At 39.7% G+C, this 21,962-nt stretch overlaps 1 protein-coding gene across 2 annotated transcripts in view; it reads right to left on the bottom strand.

The window, feature by feature from the left end:
* Positions 1 to 17,021, bottom strand: part of GRIK2 (glutamate ionotropic receptor kainate type subunit 2) — a gene marked incomplete at both ends in the record, with an annotated part of 636,473 nt that extends 619,452 nt beyond the window's left edge. For both annotated transcript variants that reach the window (XM_082668692.1, XM_082668693.1), the window contains one exon: positions 16,907 to 17,021. In XM_082668692.1, coding sequence (XP_082524818.1) covers positions 16,907 to 17,021 — 115 coding nt within the window. The remainder of the gene's footprint in view (positions 1 to 16,906) is intronic.
* Between the last annotated feature and the right edge of the window lie 4,941 nt (positions 17,022 to 21,962).

Genomic DNA, 21,962 nt, shown 5'->3' with positions numbered 1-21,962 from the left:
TTTGTGTTGCAAAACTAATTAAATGATTGACCAATTGATTGATTATATTAACATTTAGGTTCTTATACACCAGGCCCTTCACTAAGCACTATATGTGTTATCTCTTAATCCCAAGAATAACTTTATAAGGTGAATAATATTATCATTTCCATTTTATAAGTAAGGAAACTAAAACTTAGGAAGATTCAGCAGCATGTTGCAATCATATAGCTCAAAAGCAGCAGAGTCAGGTTCAAATTCAGATATGTGTGAATCCAAAAGCCAAGCTCATGACCTTATAATAGAAGAACTGGTTAATAAATAACAAACAGCTGTACAGTGGAAAGAGACACTTAAAAAAAGTTACACAAAAATACTTCAAAACAGAAAAATGTTCACAATAAAGTGTTAAGTGAAAATAAATTAACAAAACATGTATAGTAAGAGTCAAGGATAAATCTCAAAATGACATTTATGGTGAAATAATGGGTGATTTTTAAATAATTTTTTATATATTTTCCATTTTCTACAATAACTATATTACTTTTTTAAAATTTTATTTATTTATTTTTGGCTGCGTTTGGTCTTCATTGCAGCACGCTGGCTTTCTCTAGTTGCGTCGAGTGGGGGCAACTCTTTGTTGCGGTGCGCGGGCTTCTCATTGCAGTGGCTTCTCTTGTTGCCAAGCACAGGCTCTAGGTATGTGGGCTTCAGTAGCTGTGGCTCGCGGGCTCTAGACCACAGGCTCAGTAGTTGTGGCGCACTGGCTTCGTTGCGCCGCGGCATGTGGGATCTTCCCGGACCAGGGATCAAACCCGTGTTCCCTGAACTGTCAGGCAGATTCTTAACCACTGTGCCACTAGGGAAGTCTCTACAATATTACTTTTATAATCAATCAAAATATTTTGTTTTGTTTTAATTTTAAAAGGCTAGCAAATACAAACAAAATGATAATAGTGGTTTTAGTTGAATGGCACAATTATAAGAGGTTTTATTTTCACTTTTACACTTTTCCATATTTTCCCAAATGTAACAGTATTACAATGCATTACTTCATAACCACACACACACACACACACACACACACACACACACAAAGTTAAAAACTCTAAAGAGCTGAGCTCCTTTCTAAAATGTTTAATTGGATGCCTGTGGCAGAGACTACCAGTGGTCCTTCAATCTTCATTCTCTATGTCTTCTACAGAAATAGACCCTGAGATTTTCAACTGGGCACATTTCCTGTAATAGGGCTTCAATTCCCAGCCTCCTGTTTGCCCAGGTGTAGCCATGTGCCTAAGTTCCTGTCAATAGGATATGAGGTAAAACGGTGTGTGCAATATCCAGGAGGTGTCCATCCTGCTGTTGGGAAGGTGCGTGGGATCCCTAGAGCTCCACTTTAGACCATGAGAAAGTCCACACCAGATGCCAGATATAGACACCAGAAGAGAGAGCTGGAAGTGGCATGGACCCCAGAAGGCTACAGACCCACCACACCATCCCTGACTTGTATGTGAGAGAGAAGTACACATCTATCTTGTTTTGTTTTGTTTTCCTGGAAGGTGGGGTGATGTTTTTATGATATGTTACTGAATCTACATCCTAACTAACACAGTACTTAAATACTTAAAATAATATAGACTAGTTCCCTCTCTCTCTCTCTCTCTCTCTCTCTCTATATATATATATATATACACTTACACACACATTTATGTACACACACGTGTGTGCACGTGTTCATGAATATCTGTATATAAATATATGTGTGTGTATATGTGAAATATATTAATGGCATCACTATGATTTGAGACAACAGGCCCAGTCCAGCTGAAGACTTCTGGAGTTAGAGCAGTGGAGAGAAGGAACACAAACAGCACAGCCATTCTAATATCTAATCTAATATCAAGAATGGGGGCTTCCCTGGTGGCGCAGTGGTTGAGAGTCCGCCTGCCAATGCAGGGGACACGGGTTCGTGCCCCGGTTCGGGAAGATCCTACATGCCGCAGAGCGGCTGGGCCTGTGAGCCATGGCCGCTGAGCCATGGCTGCTGAGCCACAGGCATCCGGAGCCTGTGCTCCGCAACGAGAGAGGCCACAGCAGTGAGAGGCCAGCGTACCGCAAAAAAAAAAAAAAGAATGGAATGTCTGAGTAAAGGCCTCAGTAGATCACAAGTCTCAGAGAAAGATGCAAACAGCAGGCTTTAGAAATCTGTCCATGCAGATTCGGCTAGATGCCTCTCTTCATGTTAGAATAATTATTTACATGTTACTACTGTGTGCACTTGTCACACTGTTTTGCAATTTTCTTTTACGTGGTTACCTATACCTGTAGATTATGAGATCCTTGATACAGAGACCAGTTCTTTTTACTTTCAACTTCTTAGTGTCCTAGAGCCCAATACAGTGCCTGGCATAAGGTAAGCAGTTAAACATTTGTTAAATGAATAAACAAATAACACACTGGATTATTGGTTGCTTGTACAAACAGACTTAAATACTAAGGTATATATTACAAAGAAGCAACATATTAGAGGGTATATATTAAAGCACAAACTCTAGATATTAGAGAAAAATCATCTCCAAGTATATATACATTTTGATAAGTTATATCAAACTAAAAGTGAATTTCAATATGGTGGATTCTTCAATTCTATCAAGGTATTGAAATAAAATACTGAAACAAGAGCCTACAGTATGGAACTGAAAAATATACATCTTACTGTCTATCAGAAAAAAAAACAGAATCATTAGGAACCTCTATATAATGTATTTTATAATAACCATATTTTGGGGAAATTTTCATATTTACTGAAATTTTAGTTATGTCTTGCTTTACAATTATTGTATTACGTCAATAATCAAAGAACTGGATCAGATACCAATGCTGAATAAATATTTGTTGAATTAACTGGAAATTTAAATCAAAAATGGAAGCAAAATTGAAAGAGTTGATAGGAGGCTTTTGGCATCCTCCCTACAACCACAATATAAAGCATTACTTTATTTTCTGGTAAACAAATTTAGTTTTATCTCCCTTTCTCGAAAAATAGCAACAAAAGAGAGAGGGAGAGAGATTACTTATACTAAATACGGCTTTTGCTTATTAATACATAGTGATCTTTTTATATTCATTTAGTTCCCTTATAACATACGCAGTACAGGAGAAAAATAAAGAAATTTGAACATTAAAATTCTCTCCACAGTTCACTTAGAAAATATGCTACTTTGAAATCTTAGCTAAGAGTCTATCCTTGTTTATATTAAAAGTTGCTGAAGTAGTCTGGCCACCTGCTAGGCAATAAAAGATGTATAAAATTCAAAGAACTTTGAGCAATTCACTTCCATTACCACTGCCTTGTGGCTGTCAAGTTTAGTAAAGTCAGAGACTCCAACCTAAAGCCAATAAATGAGTATCCTTGAATAAATGTAAATGTATTAATAATATTATCTACTGTGTACATTTTTTCATATCCAACGCATATATATAAATTTATCCTAAACAAATGGGAAGGTTAAAGGCATAATAATTCTAACTTATAACTGGATGAATATACAGGAATAAAACCTACTATGAGTCTATCTCTGTTTTGTAAATAATTTCATTTATATCATTTTTTTAGATTCCACACGTAAGTAATAGCATATGATATTTACTTACAAAACAGAAATAGACACAGACATAGGAAACAAACTTATGGTTGCCCAAGAGGAATCAGGGGAGGAATAAATTGGAAGTTCAGGTTTAACAAATACACACTAATATATATAAAATAGATAAACAACAAGGACCTACTGTATAGCACAGGGAACAATATTCAATACCTTATAATAACCTATAATAGAAAATAATCTGAAAAAGAATAGATACATATACAAATGTATAACTGAATCACTTTGCTGTATACCTGAAACTAACACATTGTAAATCAATTATACTTAAATAAAAAAAATTCAGATAACAATTAAAAAAAAAACCTTACTGTGAAATTCATGCCATAAAAAAGGATTTTTCAAAAAAAAAAAAAGGATTTTTCATAGTATGTCTTCCAGAGAACTGCACACCACCAGATACAATTTTTTGAAAGTACATATTTCCATGCTGTCAATCATTAAATCCCCTTTGAACTATTTTAATTAAAATAACTAACAATATTTAAACACATATTAGTAAACATAGTTGAGTCCCAATAAGAAAAATTCTGAGGAATAGTAAAGTTAACTCAATGAGCTTCTTCAATATTTATCTTAAAATTATCATTAGCATGTAATTATGATGATTTCAATACTTCAGAATCTCTAACCAGTCTATAAGTGTGCTACTGTTAATGGTACCATCAATAAGGTGTCTCCTATACATAATTTTGTATAAAGTCTCCCAGATGGCAAGTTAAATTATAGGAATATACTTAATTAACTGGTATTTTACCTAATTGGCAATAAATATGGGAAACTCTTAGTTACCAATAATTTGGACAGATAAAGATATTATCAGTTTTAGTACTAAAGCAGCATATATAATTATTGACAATGTCCACCTGAAACAAATATACGAGCATTCTGGTTTCATTGCAAAAGTAGTGTCCAGATTTCAACTCTTGTCACCATGACCTAACAATGACTCAGATAGTATATTCACAGCAGTGGGCTGGGGGAGGGGTGGACACGGTTTAGTCCAAGGGGTTTCTAATGAACACCTAGGCTGGACTCTATTTTCAGCCCAGATTCTGGGCCATTTACATGTATTCATGGCAACTGAGTTGGGGTCTTCTTAACTAGAGCAGATGTCTGCTGGATTTTTTTTTTTTTTTTTTTTTTGGATAGATTTTGGGAAAACAACATTTTAAGATGATCTGTTAGGGGCGACTCTAGTAGGAGGTTGAGAAGGAAAGGTCCCACAACTATTCATCATCTTCAACATTATTTGTAAAACAACACCTGCTTAAGATTCCCTTGGGCGGTGGGGTTGGTTATATGAGTGTAAATATTCTACATGCTTAGGTTGTAAAGGATCAGTCAGCCCATCAGTGGTACGCTGAGGGCCCAACACTGGGTGTGTTCTGAGACGGATGATAAAATATCCAAGCCACAACCCTTATCTACAAAATTTACTCATTGCTTTACACAGGCTAGTCATGATTATCAATTGTCAGTCCAGAAAGCTGAGGCACCCGCCCAGAGGAATTATAATTTTAAGGTCAAAAACTCCTTAGGATTAACTAGCTCAGTGATTGATTTTCAACCTGCCTGGGAGTTTTGTTTTGTTTCTTTTAAGTGCATTTCTTAAGAGTTTTCTAAAAAAGTGAAGGCACTACAACTATGCAGTTGTGGAACTATGCAGTTGTGAAAAATGGAACATTTTAAACCACAGAATCTCCGGGTTTGGGAATCAGGAATTTAAATTATTTAAAGCTCTTTCCATTCTGATGTGAAACAAGGTTTGGGAACCATTGATCTGATCAAACTTGCTTGAATTTATTCTACAGAATCCCTATCTAAAACAGACGTTTTGGAGGAGACAAAACAATCTAGATTTTTAAAAGGATAGTTGATGTATGGAACAGTAAAAGGAAGAGAAATGCATCTTAGAGAACAAGCTGACGATGAGTCATTAAAACATCACCCCCAATCCCCAGGAAGGCTTCTTGAGGGATCAACCCAGAATCCTCAGGGAAAGATGACAGAATGGAATACTGCCCTGTCCTTCACCCACTGGAAGCAGGATCTCAACTGCAACTTCACATACTCCAACATCAGTTCTGCTATGATGCAGAACTGCTTCCAGAAACCCCAAACCAGACTTAAGACAGGGGAGTATTTTTCAATCTGCATTTAGGCCATTCATCCTTTGGATTATCATAAAAATTTGAGACTGCCTCTCCTTCATCCAACCCCTGAAAGTTAGAAATCAGTGCTCCAAACCTTATTATCCTCAACATCCAGGAAATTTTCCTAATAAACTTCATATCCGAAGTTTTCAAAACTTTTTAAAATTTTTCCAAATATAAAAATGTATTATAAGTTGAATACACTTTTCAAATGGTCTCCTGGATGCTCTAATGTGGCACCACTGGTGTGGAGTTGAGCGGGTTCCTCATCTCTCTCTACTCACCTCTATGCTGCTTCCCCCAACACTGGGTTTGAGCTTATAAAAAAAGAGCCAAAAGTAATTCAGAAGGGCCTTAAGCAAGAATGTTGAGGTGAGTGCTGTATGGGTGACACCAGAGTCTGTCGAGACTTAAAGAGTAAGTCCCGGAAAGACTGCCTAGGACAGCTCCTTGATGAAGATGCCAACATCACCAGAGAAAAGTCCCCCTTTTCTATCCCAAACAACTGTAGTAAATCTGAGTGTTTGTGAAACTTTCCCGAATCAATACAGTCACTTGTGTACCTACAAAACTTGAATAATAGCTAAAAGTTCATAACAGGCAGATGGATGAAGAATGAAGTATATATAAAACCAGGCACAGCTTTTCAGAAAATGTTTTTAAACATAAATTAGAAAGACTATGCCGTTGTGAAAAAGTGAAAAATCTTAAACCACCAGACTTAGCATGATTTCTTTGCTTATTATTTTGGCTTTTAGTTGTGATATGTTTCTTACTTATATTGTGGATATTTGATAATGCCAATTAAATTCCTGATATACAGAGAAGGAAACTATGGACTTGCTCTTCTGTCAAACTACCAACTCAGAAGAAAGTTTGTTCTATTAGTCAATAATCCTTTTCAACATGTTCATAATCGCTTCAGGTGCAATCCAAGGAAGTCTATTCAAGAACAGTTTAGAAAAGACTATTGAAAATGTTTATGCACATTTTAAGAAGCTGAATGAAATATACACAAGTGATAACAAATTTGACCTTGCTCTACACATACACAGTAAATGAACAACTACACCTTCAATCCCCAAAGTCCTTTTCTACCAATAAGCCCAGAGTTCTATGCATTTTCCTATTAATTCCAACATTATCCTTGGAAGTTAGATAACAAGTAATGCCCATTATACAGAAATAGACATCAAGACCTAATGAGATTTAATTATTTTTCCTAATTTACAGCCACTAGATGACAAAGTCAAGAGTAAAATTCCTAGCTTATACAGATCTGGGGTCCTGAGTGCATACAGAATTAGAAAATATCACTACAATGAATTCATTCTACTAAAATTGTTTTTAATTTTAATTTAATTTTAAATTCTGATTTGAAATAATTTTATTATATATTATATAAAATGATACAATTATTATATATATATACATACATATATGTGTGTGTGTGTGTGTATATATATATATATATATATAGTTTCAGGTAATGGAACTCTCTTGGAATTAGACAAAAATTGAGAATGCCTTACAGGCAATATACTATATCCCTCAAGGAAGCTAAGGGTACTTTTAAATAGTCTTCCAATGCATTCTCCTTTAGATAAACTGAAAACTTTTCCTTGCTTAATCATTTGATCTGGCCATGTGTTAAAAAGATATTCCTTTATTTCACTTAAGAATTTCACTTAAGAAGTATCGTGATTCCATATTACTTACTGGTAAAAAGAAATGAACCATGAAGTCATGGAGGAACACAGAGAAACCTTAAATACCTATTACTAAGCTAAAGAAGCCGACTTATAAAGTCTATACACTGTATGATTCCACGTATATAACATTCTGGAAAAGGCAAAACTGTGGAGAGAGTGGACGGATCTGTGGTTGTGGGGTGGCGGGGGGTGGGGGTGGGGGGCAGGGAGGTAAGGAGGGGGAGGTAGAGCACACAGGATTTTTAGGACAGTGTAACTCCGTATGATACTCCATATGGTAGATACATGCCATCATCTACTAGCAGAACCCACGGAATGCACACCCAGAGTGGATCCCAGTGTAAACTATGGACTTTGAGTGATACTGATGTGTCAATGTAGGTTTACCAATTGTAACAAATATACCACTTGATAGTCAGGGAGGCTGCTGTCTGTTTAGGTGAAGGGGTATATGGGAAGTCTCTATACCTTCTGCTCAAATTTTGCTGTGAATCTAAAACTTCTCTAAAAAAAAAAGTGTTTTTAAAAATCTGAAAAAAAGAAGTATCCGTGATTCCAGACCAAGAACTTTTTAAAGGTTTCAATGATCAAGGACAAGGGTGGGTCCTTTGCTTCCATTTCAATAACACAGAGAAAAGACTTGATCCACTTATTCACTATCAAATGTAAGCAGCAGACTGAGAAACCACTTGACTGCTTGCTGCAGCCCAAGTCAAGCCCATCCTTTCACTTTCAGTTGCTTTCTAGGGGGTGACAAACAGGAGAGGAAACCCTATAACCTAAATATTAAAGCTCTGAAAAAGCAAGGCCTTAACTATCCTCTGATAGGGCCGGTCCATTCCCTATCCCAAAGCTCACCTTCTTAACTTCTGCCTAAATTCCTTTTCTTGTTCTGAGTCTTCTGCCAATGATATATTTCCGTCTTCTTCCCTATCACACATTTTTTTTCTTTTTTACAGGTCCTAGCCGGAGTCTAATCTCACCTATAAAAATGCAAACCCACAATAATCTCCTTTAAACAACATTGTATATATTTTCTGCACTACTCAATTTGTACTTTAATATGTCTTTTCTCTTTAATTGGATTACAAACTCCTTGAGGTCAGAATCTGGGTCTTAGAACTGTATTTGCCTGGCACACAATATGTATTCAATTACTATTTGCTGAATAAATGGATGTGGTCAAAATTCTGGACACAGGGAGAAGAATACTCTGGCAGGCATGGGAGAGGGGGATGGTAGGGGCTACAGACAAAGGCGACAAAGAAAAGGGATAACCTATGGAATAATGTTCTATGAAAGAAAAGGTGGAAGAAACAAAGGAGGCAAATGTCTAGGGGAAGCTACCAGAACCACTGACTCTTCCTAAAATTGATGCAAAGCACAGAGAATCAGAGGCTACCCTGGAAAAATAGCATAATTCACTGAAAAACATCACTCAACCAGCAGTCAGGATATTCATGTTTTGGTCTAAAATCTGACACTAACTAGCTGTGACCAGAAAAAGAGATTTAACTGCTCTTGGCAACTCATATCTAAACCTAGGATACTAGACTTGATCTCTAAAGGTCCCTTTGGCTCACATATTACATGATTCGATAGTTTTCCTTCATCTTGAAAGAGTTTTCATTTCATTTCTTCTGGGCAAGGAGGGGCGTGAATGCACTAAAAGGTATAATAAACAACACAATATGGAGGCTTTCGTTGGTAGAAAGATGAGCAGGATTAAAAAGACAACATAAAATAAACTAAATGCCTATGATGATACTGAAGCAGAACACTTCTTTGATATTTGCGTTGCTTATTTGATCATTTTAGCTGAGCAATATTCCCAATGTGATAGGTCAAGGACTCAGAGTGAGGCAGAGCTGGAGATAGAAGTGGGAATTAGAGGCAACACCTTTCAAACACTTGCTTTCCTTCAATGATGGAAAAGTATCTTGTTGATTTAAAAGGGTGTGAAAAGTATTTAAAGATCCTTTTGATTGGGAGGAGATATGTCAATGTAAGAATATCATTGACATCTGATTTCAAATCATCACATATGCTCAAAGACTTGGACTAATACAAGCAAAAAGATCAATTTACAACGCATTGAAATGTCTGGCAGTAAAGCTAGAAAAGACTGTATCAAACAGCATTTGGCTTCCCTCTTTTTTCAGCCTCCCCTTCACATCAGTGCTAATCACTCAGCACTCCCTCAGTACCTGGAATTCTCTTTTATATCTGAGCATCTCTATCACAGACAGAATCGACTGATCTAATAAACTTATCCTAACTTTACAGTCTAGGGACTATGTGCTCTCCCTTTCAGAATATACTTGTCTTAAAACAAGGCCCCGGAAGAGGGCAAATGCTAAACCAAAAAGAAAGACTGATAGAATTACATGTATCCGTGGGAAAAACATCTGAAAGCCACAACGTCCCCAGACCCTTTCAGATCTTTACACATAGCTCTGCTGTCCAGTGACCTGTCTCTATTAAAAGAATGCTTAGTTTTTAATTAAGGAAACGAAGGATTCAAGTCAATCGATAGGAAAATGCTATATTTGAATGCTGTGGTAAATGAAGAAGAGCTTCAAAGCCCAAATATAAAAATAAAATGGAAAATAAAAAATTTTGCAGAAAGATCTTAAGGGTCTTCTCTAACCTCCCATTCAGTTTTACCATATTAGTTTTATCTGATAAGCTAATTGTCACTTTGAAAACATAACAGTATAAAACGTTTGGCCCTAATGGTGTGAGGCAAGAGACAAATAAGCCTACTTGTTCAGGGATCAATGAGGAGTGGGGACGTGGGGTGGGCAGGAGGGTGAAAACTGGTGACTCTGAGGCTCCCTCCTAACCAGCTGAGTGCTTTCGGTTTGGTCAACTTGGAATTTTTTTAAACAATTTTTAAATTATGTACAATCAAAATTGGAGAGATTTTTTATATAAAAACTTGGGTTTGGGTGTTTTTTTAGAATAATCAAAGGAACAGACAACTTTGAGAGGACAATTTCACAAGGCAAGAAGCAGTTGGAAGGAACAATCCCATAAGAGACTGAAGCTTGGCTTTCACCATGTGAAAATGAGAACATTAACTGTGTTCTCAATGTGAAGCAAAGAATTGCCCTTTTTCCAGGGGCAGAAGGAACCTGAATGCACTGAAGTATGGTAACCTGAATGGATAAGTTTCATTAAGGAAAAACAAGGGCGGGATTAAAAAGACAGCATAGATCCTAAGTCAGATACCTATGACTCTACTGAAACTGTAGACGCACATTTTTTGAAATTATTTTTGAGGTTTCTCTAGTACAGATAAGCATTGCTTATAAGAAAAAATTGCCAAAAACAAAACTTTTAAAGAAAAGTCAAATTTGTTCTTTTCAGTTACTGAAAAGAAAGGATTTGTCATCAACACTTACCCTCAATACCCTGGATCCTCTCAAAGAATTTTACACGTCTTTTGTTTTTGAAATAAGAAAGGTATATAATTCCATTTATGAAGTGAGCTCTTAAAAATATTTCCTTATTTAAACTTGGTCCTCAACCTAAGTTCACAGTATATGGTGAAGGTCTAAAGAAAGTTTATTTAACCTACATTGATAATGCATTAATGAGTCTTTTAAAGCGATAATTTTAATTCCCCAATCTTCAACCATAAAGACTATATAGTGCTAATCTGCCTTGCCCTTTCGATTAAACTTGTTAAGGGCATTCTATTTAGTCAGCACAGGGAATGGGCCATTAAAATTCTTGATCGGTAAGAGTTGTGTTCAGTGCTCTGTTGTTTTAAATTCCATTAAATCCAAATGGTCTTTATCGCCGCATGACCACCGTGACTTCAATCAGGCAATTTAATTATCTTACAAAATTGTCAGCAGAAGCAGCAAAGAAAAACAGGAAGCCCTATGACGTTATCAGATTGAAATCTCCCTCTTCAGTGTTTAATCTAGACCAATCAATAATGATGATGTGCACCTACTTCCTTCTCTTTCAGGGGATTCTGACCTTACCTTTCATGCTAAGATTTAGGGTTTAAGATTCATTTTAAGCACTTCTAGTACCTTGATAACTGGATTACAAATTGAAAGTCCACAGAAGACAAAGCTTCACCACCCAAATGCAAAACAATCAACAATTCCATTTCAATACTTTAGACCATCCTACGGAGGAAAACTTCAGATCTCCTGCAAACCCCAGGTATTATGGATGCAGTAGATTAAAGCCTTAAGGCTATTACAGTTGAAAGACAGACAACTACTTTCTACTCTGATGTGTAAAAGTGGACATCAACAATTTCCAGGGAATCAATGGAATTGGAGCTACAATAACACAGTAAAATCCTAAGAACAGAAAGAGAAAATAAATCCCTCTCACTTGAATTTCTACCACAAAAGAGCAAGACATTTATCAGAAATTTTGATAATTAAAAGAAAATCAAAGATTATGTCATCATTATCATAGGCAACCCTTTATTTAATGGTCAATAGACTTGAAAAGGCTCTGATAACCAATGATACATCCTGTGTTTGGTTTATGTTATGTTCCTCCTTTGTGTGGGAGCAATTCACATTAACTTTCCTGTGCTGAGTAAATGTTGAAACAGTGTCATTTGAGAATTCAGAACTGAACACACTGCAGTGATCACTTGAATTAAGCTAAAAAGCAAAAGGTGTCTATCTGAAGAAATGTCTACTGACATATAAACCCTTGTTCACTTCTTAAAGACAACCTCACACAGCCAGAAAACATGTTGAGTCCCATGTGTCTTGGTGGAGAAGAGGTGCTATTTCTAGAGGACAAAAAGATCATTTTTAAGTCATTTTCTGAAACGAGTGTGCCTCCGTTGATGGATCACATCAGAGTTATTCTTTGAAGCTTTAAGAATAAGTGAGAACTTACGTGAAAAAAACAGATCAGATTCTTTTTCTTTTTTTCCTTTTCTTTTCTTTTTTTTTTTTTTTTCAGCGTGGCCGTTGTTTTGATGATTCTTGGAAAGATTTCCCTCCCCTGCTTTCCAGAGCTCAGCTGAGCAGGTGTTCGGGCTTTATCTGTTTCAGACAGTAGCCTCTATTACTCCCCCATCCCCACCTCCCAAGAGCCACTTTTCCAGCTTCCAGCTGTAAAGCCGCTCCCCCCCTCCCGCCCACCTCACCTAAAGAAGAAAAATCTCTTCCAAAGATCTTGTAGAGAGTGGCAGCTTCTAAGCCCAGCCAATTCATTCACACTCCTCGATATTGTAGCACATCTGCTACTAATGATTCTATCTGGGAGCACATGGGATAGCCAACAAATAGGGGGATTTCCATAGGAACACTTTCCATTCCCTCTCACTCTGTGGGTTTTATAATCTGGGCTGGCCCTGAGCTGGTGGCCTTCACCTTTGGCATGTGCGCAGGGAGGTGGCTAAGCGCTGTGTCATGGAGCCAGCGCACAGTGCCAAGGAGGTCCGAGCGCGTCTGGGGGTAGACCTCGCCTGGGAAGCCTTTTAAAAAAGGCGTCCTACTGTAACGCCGAAGAGAAAAGCTAGGTCGAAACATCTGAAGGGAATGAGTGGCCTACCACAATCTCAGCTCCTCTGAAAGGACTGTCTTGGAGAAGCTGCCCACGAGTTTGGGAGAAAGTTTGGGTTCCTGTCTTCGCTCTTGGCATTCTAACTGCCATTTCAGATAAGGAATTTGGAAAACCCGATCTCGAAGATCGTAAACAAGTGGTGGCTTGGGAAGCGATTCCTTAAAGAAGATGCCAAAGCCGCCCAACCCCCAAACTCCGAGACGGACTGCTAGCCCCGCGTGGAGCCCCGCCCGGAGCTGGCTTCTACCCCTTCCCACGCTTTCCCAGGAGCAGAGGTCGAGCGAGAAGAGAAGGGTGGCTAAAGTAACAAAAGAAACGTTCAAGTACCTCGGAGCCACTGTGGTGCTGGGAGACCTTGGAATTGGGGCTTGCGCCTTCGCCCGTCCAGCCGCTAGCAGGGCCGGGCCGCAGCTGCGGGGAAACAAAGGTGCCTCATTTACATTGCTCGGCGCCGCGGGCTGCCGGGCTGGAGCGCACCCGAGAAGCCCCGCGGGGGGCGTCGCAGGCTCCGTGCCTGAAAACCACGACCCCAGGACTTCTGACCTGACCTGCAGCGGGGAAACTGACCCTCTAAGTGTCCAAGATCCACCGTGTCCCCCGACAACGCGCCCGCTGGGTGGTCGCCCTGGAGAAGCCAATCTGGGCCAAGCCAAGATCAAAGGCGGGGAAACTGACACGACCCACCCACGGCGCGGCGCCGCCCGCCTGCGGGCGAGGAGCTGACCCTTGGCTGACCCTCAGGTCGCTCCCCCATCTCCCCAGGCTGCCTGGAAGCTTCGGGAAAGCTCCCTGGGGTCGGCGCTCGGGGGACTTTCTCTAGAAGGTGTTTACAAAGCGGCTTCGGAGTTGCAGGCCCTAGTGGGCAGCCCCGAGGCCAGGCAGGATGGGAGGGGGCGCCAGGACACAGGCGCTCGCGGAAGCGACTGCAGGAAGTTTTCCTGGGGACCAGAGAGGAGTCATTGTGCCAAAGTGTTAGACTTGCTTCGCTAGAGTGCATTTGTCTGCGCGCGCGCGCGTGTGTGCGTGTGTGTGTGTGTGTGTGTGTGTGAGAGAGACAGAGAGAGAGAGAGAGAGAGAGAGAGACAGAGAGAGAGAGAGAGAGAGAGAGAGAGACAGAGAGATTGAGCACTCGGAAGATGGGCGGGGGTGGCGAGGGACTCGGCAAGTGTCAGCACCCTAGGCTGCTCCCCGATCCACACTCGTTGGTAGGAGGACGCAGGCTCAAGCCACAGCACTAGCGGGAGCAGGGGGAAGGCCAGCAGAGAGCCCGTAAAGGTGGTTTGCCACCACCTACGGGAAGAGGGCTCGGGGATGGGGCGGCCGCCGCGCGGGGCCCCGCGGTTGCCATAGCGCCGCCGCAGAGGCGCCCGGCGGCTGGCACAGGCCAGCCACACCGGGGTCGGTGGGGAAGGGACTGGATGCCACCTCCTTAGTAGAGGCGGCGGGTCTCACCCGCACCCCAGGGGCAGCTGCTTCACCAGCGATTCCAACCCCTTCCCGTCCAAGGCACTGGGCCTGGGATGAGACTCTGGTTCGCCTTTTCAGCTGAAGTTGAAAATAACCTTTCTCAAGAGTGGCTCATATGGGCGCAACCAATCTCCACCCCACTCAAAACATGTTTTTCCCAGAAGAAAATAAAACTCCTGCCATTGCATCAAAACATCCCCAACAGGTAAATGTTCCAAAGATTATCATGTATACAGTCCTTCACCACAGCTCAGGTCAGAAATCAGAGAAAATGGATCTCCACGTGGAATATGTTCGAAGTTAATGGAGAAAATAACAAGTTATCTAGAAACTGGGCTGTTGGTTTAAGGTAGCAAGGCACAGGTGGGAAGGTGTCTGCCTACTCCCCCATTTCTTAAAGACATTCTTAGTAAGCACTGGTCTAGGAAAATTTATTCTTGTGTGTGTGTCAGCTCTTTTGGAAAGCTGCTACACACTGCTACAGTCGCCAAGATTTTTAATATGAAGATATGAAATGATCAGCGAATGTAACAATCTAATGATTCAGCACATATTATGCTGCAAGACCAGAGCAGCAATAATTAAATCTTTAGAGTACTGGTGGCAGTCTTCCGGCTCCCAGACTTCTTTTTTTTCCCCACCCAGTCCTCAAACGCATTAAGACACACTCATTCACAAACACACTTCAGAAGACACCTCAGTATTCCAAATAAGTAGGTTGTACTACTCAAAATATTGGGCAAAACTACCAAACTGGAGCACTTACCATGCTTGAAGCAGAACAGCTGAACACACACACACATTTCCAGCAATACAGGGACCTGTTTAATCTCATCCAAAGAAACAAGCATTCCTGTGGACGCTTGTTGCTAAGAGCAACGTGCTTAAGTACCATCTAAAGGCATGAAAAAAGCAGGAAAACTACTACAGCAGGAATCCAGTTATAACTCATTGTCTTTTCTTGTCATTACCAGTCTTCTGGACTCCAGGTGTGTCTATGTGTTGGTGGGGGAGGGAAGGTAGGGTTCCCTTTTTCAGTATGTGAAAGAATTCCTACCCTGGTTCCACAAAGCCTGAGATAGATGATGAATTTTATCATTATAGAAAAAGCATATTGGAAAAAGGCAAGAGAGAAGATGTTGCTGACATAATAGGAAGTACAGGCAATCACTCTTCGATTTAAATTTGACTGAGTGACTTAATGTATCTGCTTTTATCTCAAAGACATATACTCAGGATTATACGGTTTCCTGCACTCTTTGGTCTAAATCCACTCGAACTGTCAAAGGAGGCACCCACAGTGGGAGCGTTTACCCTGCTGGCTTTCTCCTCTCTGGCTCTTATCTACTTAAGGGAACTTTCCCTGACTAGTTCTACTGAAACTCCATTGGCCATCGAAAGCGGCTGAGCGTTGCCCACGCTTCATTTCCTCCAAGCAAATCTTCTGACCAGCGTTTCCACCTGAGTCTCATGTTTAGATTCCTTCGAGCCCCAAGGAAACCTGATTCCTTAGGAAAGCAATGGGTTCCCCTCATATAGAACGGCCACCTCGGCTTTTTTTAATCATGCTACAACTGAAATAAAGATGCAGACTTAGACTCCCATACACAGACTCCCTCCGCCCCAGTCACCACTGGCCATCATGTATTATTAGTCCAGGACGCTCAGTGAGAAACCTGTGAGAGGAGGACTCACAAGTTTAAAACAAACAAAAACTCTCCCTCACGATGCTATTTCTCTCAAACAGCAGCCTCCCCTTGTTAAGTAGAGCCTTCAGCCTTACAACAATATCTTTAAAAGCTCCGCGTACCCATAAAGGCACCAGGGATGGAAAAACCGGTAGAATGAACCGAAAAGGCTCTCTGATGACAAATCAAAACGGTTAGCGCCTTTCACTTGCGGACCTGCCCAGGTCCCAGGCGGAAGCGGACAGACGCCAACTTGCCAAAGAGTTACCAGATATTAACTCATTGGCCGGGCCATCTGAGAGGCGTGTAGTCCCAGCGCGCACGTTCTTGGGGAAGGAGCAGCGGGCCAAGCCGGGAGGCTCCCGGGGAGACAGGAGGGAGCAGAGGCGGTGGCCGTACCCCCAGCGTCATTACCGTCTCTGAGACTGGCTACCATGGGGACGCAACGCAGCCACCACTACCACACACTGACACTCACTTCATCCTCCCGCGGCTAATTTTTTTTTTTTTCAGTAAAGGGGTGGGGTGGGGAGAAAAGAAATGAAAAGCACAGTGGGTCTTTTCAAACCCTGGGGTCGAAATGCACGGAACCCACCCGCCTAGAGGAGCGAACACGCCTGTTTACATCCGGCTGCCTCTGAGCCAGATACCAGGCGGTGGAGAGGGATGGGGAATCTTACCAAATCTTAATACATGCGTGGTTCCTTGAGAATATCCAATCCACAGTAAGCACAGCAGGAGTTTAATGGTGCGCCTGAAGACTGGATTACTTAGAATCGGGGAAATAATCTTCATGGTGTTTCTGTGTCCACACGCGCGGCACCCACTTCCCCGATCTAGCGTTAGGCTCCCGGTTCGGGTAGGAATGAGGATGCGTCGAGTGGTGGCCGCAGACACGATCACGGCATGGTCACAGACAGAGAAAGGAGTCTCCGCTTCCCAAACCCATTAGCAATCACTGCATGTTCTTCACTCACTGCGCCAAGGAGCAACCTTCCACTGCAAGGGATGGTGGGACATCCATGTTAGTCGGGAAGCATCCGGGAGAAATCCAGCACGCACACCCACAATGTCCGGCCGCGCGAGCCTGGGAAAGCAAAGGAGGAGGAAAATCAATAGGAAGCCCAGCCTTGGAAACCGCCGAGGCGTCGGTAGCGAGCCACAGTCCCAGCACAAAAGGCGCTTTGCTCGCAAAGGTTTTGCCAGGCCCTATTCTACTGCACTGCTGCACAGCTTCTGACGTGAAGCCAAGATTAAGTGAGAAAAATTGAGATAGCTGCTTGCCTCTTAAGGCTTCCTGCCAGCGAGCTTCCCAACATCTATTATGCAACCGATCTGGTCGCCCACCTTGAGCTGCAAGGAAGAAGTCTGATTTATCTGCGTGGAAAAAAAGTGCATTTATTTCCAGTAAGAGTCTTTACTAAGGTAGTGACGGATGTATGCAAGCGGACTTCCTACATCAACTGATGAATTTTAATAAATGACAAGCTAAGACAAAGTCACTTTGCCTAGGAGTTGTAAAAAAAGGAAGTGGTCTAACACGGAGGAATTTACTGCAAATGTAAACTGTTTTCAGGCTGAAAGAGGGTCTTTTTATACTTTTAAAATTCTGTCCAGGAATTAATATAGATTAAAGTACAATTGGAGAGGTGAAGATAGTCTCTAAAAACTTAAGTGGGACATTCCTTGATTACTACCCAGCAATAAAAACAGATTTCTGCAAGTGGCCTTTTAGGGGGGAAAATGTTGAACTAAAAGGAGGGAATCATATTTCCCACCCATTTTTACCTTATCTAAAGTAATTGTGCATATATTAAAAGACAATGATATTTGAATGGGTGCAGCAAAGGCTTCAATAATTTATGTCCAAATTTCTTCTCACTTGGTTTTCTGAATATCTGTTTCTTGAAGAGCTAAAATATGGAATCATAGCTTGAGCAACACTGAGTGGCACAGTTTTGTCTAAAAATACCTTATTATTTTCTAGTGTTCTGATCAGAATATTCAGAGTCCCCAGACAGTGACTGTCTTGGCTTTCACAAGTAGCAATTTATTCAAGAAAAAAAGTACAGAAATATATTTTCTTTTAACATAAAAATATATTTTATTATTGAAACAGGTAATATGCTGTCCTCCATGCATATAGATTAAAATATCCAATCCTAATATTTTACATTAGTAAGTGAAACAAAGATGGATAGTGATAAATATATTACTATATATTAATATTTTTAAGTGATCAGGAAGCACAAAACGCAAATTGCTGGACCTGTATCTTAAAATTAATCTTTTTCATAACCAACTAACAGAGCATAGGTTAACCCTTATGAAAAAATTATAAGATCATATCATATTTAAAGAATATCTAAATTTTAAGTAAGGAGCGATATGAGTACTATTTCTTCCAGATAGCAAAATTTTTTAAATCTATTTTTCTTAAGCTATTGTAAAATGCTGATTTGAAAATAAACCTACATTTTGCAAAGGCATTAAGTGGGCATTGATTTTTTTTTTAAGATGGAGGCATAACTGCAGTGTCAAAAATAAGTATCATGAATGACTAGTTCTGCAATGTAGCAGGCAATTCAATCAAATAATTTGACTATTTGAGCACTTTAAAAGGAACACCTTGTGCTAAAACCAAGGGTATCTAGCGACTCCTTCAGTCCATGTTTAAAATACCTCTTGTAAAACATGTACAGCCCAACATGTCCTGTCTTGTATTTGCTGTCTCATTTATTCCATTCTATTTGTTCCTTTTCTTTTTGATCATTGCAGAGATAATAATGACTGCCAGGGCAACAATAAATATTCTTATGTTTTCATCCGTCAATATAATTGATATCTACTACCTGAAAATAGCATGCTCTGTTGTGACTAATCAAAATACTGCAGTTTTGAAGTCTGGTTGTCATTTAATTGAACTTCAGGAAACAAGATGTACCATACATAACTCCTTGTTCATGTATTCTGTTAACATAATGGCATCTGACGTTACAGTTGTAGCTTTTCTACTTAAAACTAGCATTCTAAATTATTTAGTTTTTGTGGGATTATTTATTGGGTGTCTAGTTGAAAAGTGAAAGATCAAGCTTCTAATTTCATGAAGTTCTTACACAGTAAATTAAGCAGTAAAAAGTCTATCACAAATTTTTCTTACTATTAATTGGTCCCCAAAGAACCAATTTTGCACATATGCTAAATTAGGCTCATTTACATCCATCAGCTAATCCGAAAGGCTTCAACACCACAGACAGCAACTCCACCTGTCCAATTGAACTTCTGCAAGACAGGAGACGACCTTTCTTCAGTACCGCGGACAGCGCTCCAGACATCAATTTATTCTGGAGCAGTACCTTGAAAGTAGTACATTGAATGGGTAATGTGCCATTTGAAGTGACAGTGTGCATATTTCTGCCGTACAGACTCTGGGATTTTGAATTATTGCATTGTTCACATTGTCAGAAGGACTATTTTGTCAACTGTGTTGTGTATATATTTCAGTGTGACTTAACTGGGATTGCTTAGCATACCCATGATGTGCTAATAGCCATCCCTTTCCAGAGCATACTACTACAAAAGCCATTTACATTAACTGTGAGTTCCCTTATGAGCACTAAACTTCTTGTTTCTCAGTACAGAAAATTGCCTGAAAGACCACCAAAATTCAGAATACTGAATAATGTTGTCAATGTTCAGTGGCTAAAGACATTTCTAAAATGTACAATTAGTTATTGCTTTAGAATTCTCCACCTCCAGATTTCCATCTGTTACAAGGGTTATCAGATTAATTTTCATTCTTTCTCATTAAACTTCACTCACTCCCAGGGCAAAAACAACAACAAAACCCCTAAAATTACCTCCCCAATACTACAACAAAATGATTTGGTGGTATAGAAGATGCCTTACAGTAAGGCAATTGTGAAGTTATTACAAGTTTCTCCACAATACTGATACCATACATCATCGTTCTGGGGCAATATGAAGGATCGATAGAGTCATTACATAGTATTCACTGACCAGATATAACTCATTTTTAAATTTGTCATTTGCTCCTTTCTCAAAGGAAAAAACAAACAAACCAACCCACTGTTTGATGTCAGACAATCGTATATATTTAGCAATAATGAGATTTACACACCTTATTCCCTGGTTTCATTTGCTTTTTTTCTCATTTTAACCATATGGCAACCTTTATTTCTAGAAGCCAAAGCTCTGTAGGTTCCAAGGTCAAAGCAGAGATGACAAACTGCAAATGCACACACATGCATGCACACACAGGAGCTGTGTCTATAAGTAAGCCTCAGAAAAAAAAACACATAGAAGGCTGACATGAAGAGATATCAAGCCTATGATAAATTAGCAAAGAACAAAATGCATTTCATGTTCATGCAGAGCGTGTTCCAACAACAACAACAAAAAGCCATTAGCTTCATCTTGCACTCTATTTTTATATTTACTGACACTAATGACCTCTTATTCTTGGGCACCATTACTTGAGAAGCAATTTTAGTTTTCTATCCTCCCAGTGAAAATGAATCTTATTCTAGTTAGCTGCCACCTGCTGGGGCATATACAAATGTGTAATAATCCTTACAGCACAATGTTTCAATAGACAATGCCTAAACCTTTTGCAAGAAACAGCAAATACATATCCCAGGACAACTTGAATTTCAAAGGTTCTTCCATGTTATATCTATATTTAAGTTTTTCACATGGAATTCTTTTTAAGAATTCCACTTGACGTGTCACTGAAGTCCTGCTGTTGTGTGACATTTGAGAAACCTCATCTTATAGTTAACACCTGACCTATTCTTCCACACATGTGGCCTGTTGTATTGCAGCTAAGCTAAAATAAACAGCCTGTTCATCCATGGCATTAGAGGTGCCAGAGAATAATGTCAGAGCTCATATCAGTTAAAACCACACTGTTGCATGTTTGCACTTCACCCTTCCTAACTATGAATGCTATGCTATGCAATCCCTTGTGATTCTGAACACATTTCAGCTGTTCCACCAACATTCTGCTGCATTGATGATTAATGACATTTACAGTTTTAATTTTTAGATGCGAAAAGAAGTGTATCTTAATTAAGAAACTGAATTAGCATAGATTACATGACCTGGAATCTTTTTTTATTTTTATTTTTTTAATTTCAGAGCTGTGCAGTCTTAAACGGGTTTGAATAGAAGAAAACAAGCAGGTAAGACTTCTAGCATCACTTATTTCTCTAACACTTTATTCAGTGTGTTTCGTTTTGTTTGTTTAATTAGTAAGTTCCTAGGGCCATTGGAAGCTGCCTTGGTGAGTACAGGAATGGTTTCTATAAAAAGTTACAAGGTAATGAACTTAGACAAATCAAGATTGAAATATCAGTGCCTATCTTCCAGTAACTAAACTACAAACTAAGATCCAAATGAATCAATCATCTCGTGAAATTAAAATAATCATTAATCCATAAGGTAACTTCTGATGACATAATACTTACAGCATGAAGATGAAGAAATGATAGAAGGTAATCTGTGCGTTACCAAAAGGATAGCAGTAGTAGTAAGTTGTCTAACATCCCTTAGTCCCTAAATTGGAAAGGCTCAGCTAAGTCCCCTTGTTTAGTAAAGAACTCCTTGAAGGTAAAAATATCGGAGGGTGAGAGTCATTAAAAGTTCTTGACGTTTGTGATCCACCCTGCTGATACTTTTCTCCTCGCCCTAATGGGACGCCCTCCGAGTTTTTTC

The sequence above is a fragment of the Grampus griseus genome, assembly GCF_964374135.1.
Source record: "Grampus griseus genome assembly, chromosome: 13".
In the NCBI taxonomy this organism is placed as follows: Eukaryota; Metazoa; Chordata; class Mammalia; order Artiodactyla; family Delphinidae; genus Grampus; species Grampus griseus.
The sequence above is the reverse complement of the archived record's forward strand: the minus strand, read 5'-3'. Positions and strand labels throughout refer to the sequence as shown.